We start from the raw sequence: 7390 nt of genomic DNA on the forward strand, positions 1-7390 counted from the left end.
GGCATCTAGTGTTGGGCTAATGAACTTGGCAGAATAATTGTTTATTTTGATTACTAATAATAAATGTGAACTTTTAACAGTAGTATCTTGTAACGTTCTGCAGTAGTATTTTTAATACATTTCTCTGCCTTGTGTTGTGACAGAGAAAATCAAGTAATGGCCTCTCGTGGCTTATAGCTTTATTCGAAACTAGTCAAACATAAGTGCTGAGCGCTAATGAAGATACTGAATATGCAAAATCCTCTGTGTAGTGTACTCAAACAGAAAGAATATACTGAGCAAAATTGTTTGACAGTCAGGCTTCAAACAGTCAACTCCGAGTTGATCAGATTTTCTCAAACATCCTTATCAAACGCAAATGAACAAAACAGATACCACAAACAAACCAAATCACAGGATCCTCACACAGATCGGCATTACAAAGGTCTTTCCTCTGAAGAATGAAAGCAGAGAGAATGTAGGCTAGAATACCTTTCTGAAGAATGTTCTGGAATTGGTTTTGTTTGAGCCAGGCCTGGACCTGTTCCTGCAGAGACGGATCATCTCTCACAGCTGGATTTCCACCATCCACTTCATCCTTTAACAGCAAAACAACATAGCTTGAGACAAGTTCTGGTTTTCTTTCCTTTTTTGAGGAGTGCTAAAAATGTTATCTGTTATGATCACACCGAAGGCTCCAAAAGCAAAGATGAAAAAGATGAAGGAAAGCAACAGTTGCATACCAGGCAGCTTCAGATGGGGGAGGGACGTCAGAGAGAGACATCGCTCTCTCTCTCACACACACACACAGTATTACACATGGCATTACTCATCCATGTACACAATAGACACACCTCCTCACTGTACACACACTCAAGACTGGAAATTACATAATGGTAGTGTGCGAGGGATATTTAAGACGAACTGCAGCTGAACTCCCAAAACCTCTGCCTGTTACACACACACACACAGCGAATAAACACAGGAAACACAGAGGCTACATATCATTTCCAATAAATATTACATCACGCATCTCTCTCTTTCTGTCACTTCCATCCAGTACGCTTCAGAGATCACGAGTCCTGACACACCACGTCTGACAGCACACCTGTAAACACACTCCCACACATAAACGCTCTCTACTCGCCTCGCCTCGCATTTACATTTTACGGTTTCCCCCTCAGGATTCAAGTTTATCTTGTGCTCTTGAGTAAGTCAGTTTTTTGTTTGTGACAATAGCTGCTGACTGTATGTGAATGTATAAGAAAAAGAAAATTATTGTTACAAATTAATACATTATATATTAATTAATAAATATATATATATATATATATATATATATATAATAATTATTTATTATTATTTAATTATTAATTAAATTACATATATATATATATATATATAAATTATATAAACAAATATTAAATATATATTAATAGGTTTTGCATTTAATTTAAATACTTAAATATATTTATTTAAATATTAAGATTTAAGTGGATAACAAATTTTATTTTATATATTATTTATTTTATATAAATAATATACAAATTTAAAATATAAACAGGTATTCAATACAAGTTATTTAATATATCTTATAATTATTTAATATATTTAATTATTATTATCATCATTATTCTTATCTTATCTCACCATTTTATCTACTATTTATATATCTAATGCCCAGTCAAAGTAGCTGACCAAGTTACATCTCACTGCAAGTCGTCTTCTGTATATAACTGTGTGTGCGAAGAATAAAAATCTTGACATTTCAGTCTGTTCCTCAAACAAATGATCATGTGACTTACAATATAGTGCACAAGTCACTGTTATGATGCTTTATGGTCATATTTGGAGCTCAGTAAGGCTTTCATCAGATGCAGAAGAGCAGCGAGAACATTATTCTGTTTCACGCATGAAGACGTGATGTGATGAGAGACTGATGGCTGATGGACGGAGACACACTGAATAATGAATGAGACGTTCAGCGCGAGCGTCTCTGTCTCTAGAGTCACAGTAATGTGGATCTTCCAGAACGCCCCGTCTGACTGCATTACTGCTGTGATTCACACAAACATGTCACATTTAAATACTTTTGTAATTAAACATAAAAATGCAGAATGAAAGTAAATTATTAAAAAAATAAAAAAATAAAAAAAACAAGACCATGCAAAATTAAAATAAATACATTTAAAACAAATCCTAAAAATGTAAAAAAATAAAATTAAATAATAATTTTAAAATAAAACAAAAATTTTAATTTTAATTTAAATTAAATAAGATTTTATTAAAATAATCCTTTTTATAATGAAACAAATAATATTGTAATAAAACAAAAATCTAAAATTAAAAATAATGATTTAATATGAAACAAAAAAATGTAAAATGAAAATAAATAATTTTAAAACAAATGTAAAAATGTTAAATTAAACCATTTTATAACAAATAATATGAAAGAAATACAATTAAACAAAAATGTAAATTAAAATGCAAAATTAAAATATTTTTTAAAACACAAAATAAAAATGTCCAATTTAAATAAGTAATTTAAATAAAAAATAAAACAAATTATCTTAAAATAAAACAAATTTAAACAAAAAATGTAAATAATTTTTTCAAATTCAAATTTCAAATTCAATCAAAAAATCATTTTAAATCAAATAATTATAATAAAGAAATGTATTTAAAAAATAATATAAAAACAAAACATACATGTAAAATAAAAAAAATCATTTAAAAATAACAAAAGTAAATATTTTTAAAATGAAACAAATAATTTTAAAATAAAAAACAAATGTAAAATTCATTTTAAAACAAAACAAAAATATAAAATTAAAATAAACCAGTTTAAAACAAAAATCTAAATGAAACACTAAAAAAGATATAAATAGCTGGTTTGGCTGGCATCAGACGCTGCAGTTTCTGCAGTGAGTCTAATTAATTCTGAGTAAATTACACTGCTGTCTGACTGTGACGGGCTAATAGAGTGTGTGTGTGTCTGTATGTGTGTGTCTGTATGTGTGTGTCTGTGTGTGTGTGTGTGTGAGTGAGTGAGTGAGTGAGTGAGTGAGTGAGTGAGTGAGTGAGTGAGTGAGTGAGTGAGTGAGTGAGTGAGTGAGTGAGTGAGTGAGTGTGTGTGAGTGTGTGTGGCTCCGCCTCCTCCCGTCAGTCCGGCAAGTGTGTCTGCGGACCGGTTGCCGTGGTAATCTGCATTTTCCCTTTTGGCCTCAGTGAATGAGTGAGCAGTACAGTGAGCGCGAGCTTCATCTGTATGCCGCGCGCCTCTCGCTGCAGACACACAGGGCTTCCCTCAGACAGAACCGAGACTCACTAATCGAGTGAAGAATTAGCTGCATAAAAATACAACACACATCTGTGATTTGCTGAGCTGGTCGCTCACGGCAACAGTCAATCAAATCAGTGTGTGAGTGAATGTGCCAATAGCTGTAATCATGTTGTCATGTGACCAGTGATGATGAGGACTCTCGTCATGGCAACCGAACCGCTCACTCTCTGCATTCATTTTCCCACAATGCTTCACTCTCCAACAGTGCCGTGTCACTTTTAATATTAGTGACATATTATATAGCAGGGTTATTATAGTTAACTAACACTGAAACAAAAATAAAACCATAAGAAAACATTTTCGTTACTTGAAATACGATAAATGTTAACCGAAATGTTTTTTTTTATTTCAGCTAGTTGCCAAGGCAACATTTCTCATTTTAATATATATATATATATATATATATATATACACAATTTTAGTACTTCATGCTTATATTCTATATAGAGATACATAAAAAACAAAACTAATAAAAATGGCAAAAACAGAACAAATTTAATAAAATTTTTACTAAAATGAAAATTTACTAAAAATAAAATCCATTCAAAATATTAATAAAAACAATAATAGTGTCTAAATGATCCTAAAAAAAGCACTATTATTTAGCATAAGCCAGATATTTCTATTTAGCTTCAATTTATTTTCATTTCATATATTTAAGTTTTAGTAATTTCATTATGTGTTTTTGTAAATTTTAGTAGTTTTTGTTTTTTTAAATATTTTTTTAGCTTTTATTAATAAAAATTTATTTTTATGTCAGTTTTAGTTCTAGTAAATTTAGTACTTTAGTTGCTGAGGAATTTATCATTTATATTTTTCATTTAATTTGTTCATGTAATATTTATATTTAATTTTATTTTCTGTACTGAAGAACAGGGGTGTTTTTATATCAGTTCAAAACCTACCGACGATCTTTTCAATAGACGATCATTTCTATTTTAATAAATATTGTGTGTGTGTGTGTGTGTGTATATATAATTCTATGCAGTGTTTGCTAAAAATTCAAACCACCCAGTGAAGTGAGTCCCTCTCTGTGTCTGTAGTTGACGAGTCTGCAGGATTTCTTCGGTGATGACGATGTTTTCATGGCGTGCGGTTTGGAGAAGTTTCGTTACGCTCAGGACGACGCTGCTGTCGGACACGCGGGGAAGAGCGCCGCGGCTGCGTTCGTTAACGGTGAGATCAACACGTATACGAGAGACAGACAGCATTCACACGCTAACAGCACACCCATCCATCTGTCTGTCTGTCTGTGTCTCAGAGTGTAAGAAATCACGACCGTCAGTCCCTCCCAAGACAACTGCATACAAAAGCTCCGGCGTCCCGCGCTCCAAATCACCTGTATCCGGTAAACACACACACTCACTCACACACACACTCACGTATACCCACACACACACACACTGTGAGCAGGCGTCTGCGTCCCCGACGCCCTCCAAAGACCTCAACGATGAAGAAGACCTCAGTCCTGAAGGTAAAACACACACACACACACAAAGACACTCACACACACACACATGTTGGTATTGGTGGTTTATGGGGACTCTCCATAGGCATAATGGTTTTTATACTGTACAAACTGTATTTTCTATCGCTCTACACCAACCCTACACCTAAACCTACCCCTTACAGAAAACTTTCTGCATTTTTACAATCTCAAAAAACTCATTCTGTATGATTTATAAGCTTCTGTACCCATGGGGACCTCAATTTAGGTCCTCACAGTGACACAAGTCCACACCAGTATAGAAAAACTTGTACACACACACACTCACACACACACATACAGACACACACAGACACAGACACAGACACAGACACAGACACAGACACACACACACACACACACACACACAGACACAGACACACACACACACACACACACACTCACACATGCTCAGATCGGCACATTTGCATGTTTCACACAGTTTGCAGGGTTAGTATTGTCAAGTAAAACTAAAACCATGCAAAAATGGTTACTTGAAATAATATAATAAAATAATAAAATTAAATATTGAAAAGGTCAGCATTTTCTTTCAGCTAGTTTACATTTAGTTGATGTACCAAAATAACTCAGCCCTGCAGTAGCTCCGCCCAGAGTGAAATCCTATTGGTCCAAAATCCCACATAACTGCATATTAAACATCAGGTGTGTTCTGATTGGCTGTCGTTGTGAATCTTTGTGTCATTCTCTCTCTCTCTGCAGTGAACGGTAATGAAGTTCAGTCGTCTGTCATCACTGAGAAGTATAAAGTGGGAAAGGTGATCGGCGATGGAAACTTCGCTGTGGTCAGAGAGTGTGTGGAGAGGTAATAAGACACATTATCTCTAGAACTAATGTGAACGGCTGAGATCTCATGTCATGTGTGCTGGTCTCAGGTCTACAGGACAGGAATACGCGCTGAAGATCATTGACAAGGCCAAGTGCAGCGGCAAGGTATGCTGTGTTTTATCTTTAGCGCCGCCTGACGTCCTTCCCTCTTTCTTCATTTCTTTCATGTCATTGAGTCTTTCACAGCGAATAAGGATCCTTTGAGATTAGTTGAAATCAGTGCAACTTTGACCTGCACAGATGAATGTTAAAATGTATTCAGTTATTATTTCCTGATAAAACAGGAAATTATGCACTTTTTTGAATAAGCAATAGCCTTCAGTTTACATTAAACTCGATACGCGCTCCGAAGTTCCGATCTGAATAATGATTTGGCCTGGACGTTATATATATATATGTTTATACACACACACACATTTTTTATATTTTAATATATTTTTAGATATATACTATATTTTTAGACATACACTAGTATATTGATGAGGTCAAGCTGTGGGCATTAATGAAATCATATCATTGATATACTATTATATATATATTTTTTATTTTTTATTTTTAAAATTACATTTTATTTTTAAATGTTCTGTTTTCTCTTTAATTTTAAAGTTTTAGTAATTTTGTTGTGTGTTTTTGTCATTTTTATTAGGTTTTTTTTATGTCTATAGTTTTTATTATTTTTATTTATTAGTTTTAGTTTATTTAATTTTAGTACTTCAAGTTAAACTACAATTTTTAATTAATGTTTATTAATTAATTTTAGTTTATTTAGTTTTAATTATTTTAGTACTTCAAGTTAAACTAAACAAAAATGAGAAATGTTGACCTGGCAACTAGCTGATATAAAAAGTTTAAGTTTTTTTTTACAATTTATTTCATTTCTGTTAGCATTTATTCTATTTCAAGTAATACATTTATTTTTTTGTTTTTTTTTTTGTTTTAGTTAACTATAATAACTGACTCCAATCTTGGGGTCTTTAAATCTGTGCAGTTGTGAAATTAACAGTAGTTTCTAGTAAACATTTTCACATATTCACTCACTACACGACAGTGAAAACACAGCAGAGATTCTGATTGGTTAATTGGTGTTGACAGGAACACCTGATAGCCAATGAGGTGGCGATACTCCGCAAGGTTCGTCACCCAAGCATCATTATGCTAATAGAGGAGCTGGACACGCCCACTGAGCTGTATTTGGTGATGGAGCTGGTGAAGGTCAGTCAGCCGCACACACACACACAGCAGTCCTAGTATGAGTAGTATGTGACAGTGTTGTGTGTTTTCGGCAGGGCGGTGACCTGTTCGACGCCATCACTTCCTCCACGAAGTACACGGAGCGGGACGCCAGCGCCATGCTGTTCAACCTGACCGGAGCGCTGCGATACCTGCACAGAATGAACATCGTACACCGAGACATTAAACCAGAGAACCTGCTGGTACACAAACACACACACACACACAGTCACACACACACACACACACACACACGTGAATGTGCATTAATTCATCACACTCACAAAAAAACTGATTTAGTATTCATCAAAATGAATTAAATGCAAACTCAGAATATGACGCAAACTCAGAATATGACGCAAACCTGCAATAATTAAATATGTTAAATAACACAAATGTATCTAATCCTATTTTATTAAACAATGTCTTTGCTGCTGACCTTTGATGATCCAGTTCAACAATACTAATAAGCAAAAATGACTTTAGATAAACTAACAATTGTGCTT

At 33.8% G+C, this 7390-nt stretch overlaps 1 protein-coding gene and 1 long non-coding RNA gene across 2 annotated transcripts in view; both read left to right on the plus strand.

Moving 5' to 3' along the window:
* The window catches only part of LOC107748282 (uncharacterized), a 6406-nt gene extending 1742 nt beyond the window's left edge, over positions 1 to 4664 (plus strand). The window contains exons 2-3 of the long non-coding RNA XR_001640917.1: positions 4366 to 4498; positions 4584 to 4664. This is a non-coding gene — a long non-coding RNA (uncharacterized LOC107748282). The remainder of the gene's footprint in view (positions 1 to 4365; positions 4499 to 4583) is intronic.
* LOC107748288 (serine/threonine-protein kinase DCLK2-like) overlaps positions 1 to 7390 on the plus strand; it is an 18745-nt gene that overhangs the window by 6896 nt on the left and 4459 nt on the right. Inside the window, exons 3-9 of the mRNA XM_016563026.1 lie at positions 4366 to 4498; positions 4584 to 4663; positions 4736 to 4796; positions 5529 to 5631; positions 5702 to 5759; positions 6747 to 6866; positions 6941 to 7087. Coding sequence (XP_016418512.1) covers positions 4366 to 4498; positions 4584 to 4663; positions 4736 to 4796; positions 5529 to 5631; positions 5702 to 5759; positions 6747 to 6866; positions 6941 to 7087 — 702 coding nt within the window. The remainder of the gene's footprint in view (positions 1 to 4365; positions 4499 to 4583; positions 4664 to 4735; positions 4797 to 5528; positions 5632 to 5701; positions 5760 to 6746; positions 6867 to 6940; positions 7088 to 7390) is intronic.

This window comes from Sinocyclocheilus rhinocerous, unplaced genomic scaffold (assembly GCF_001515625.1).
Source record: "Sinocyclocheilus rhinocerous isolate Xijiao unplaced genomic scaffold, SAMN03320098_v1.1 scaffold3214, whole genome shotgun sequence".
Lineage (NCBI taxonomy): Eukaryota > Metazoa > Chordata > Actinopteri > Cypriniformes > Cyprinidae > Sinocyclocheilus > Sinocyclocheilus rhinocerous.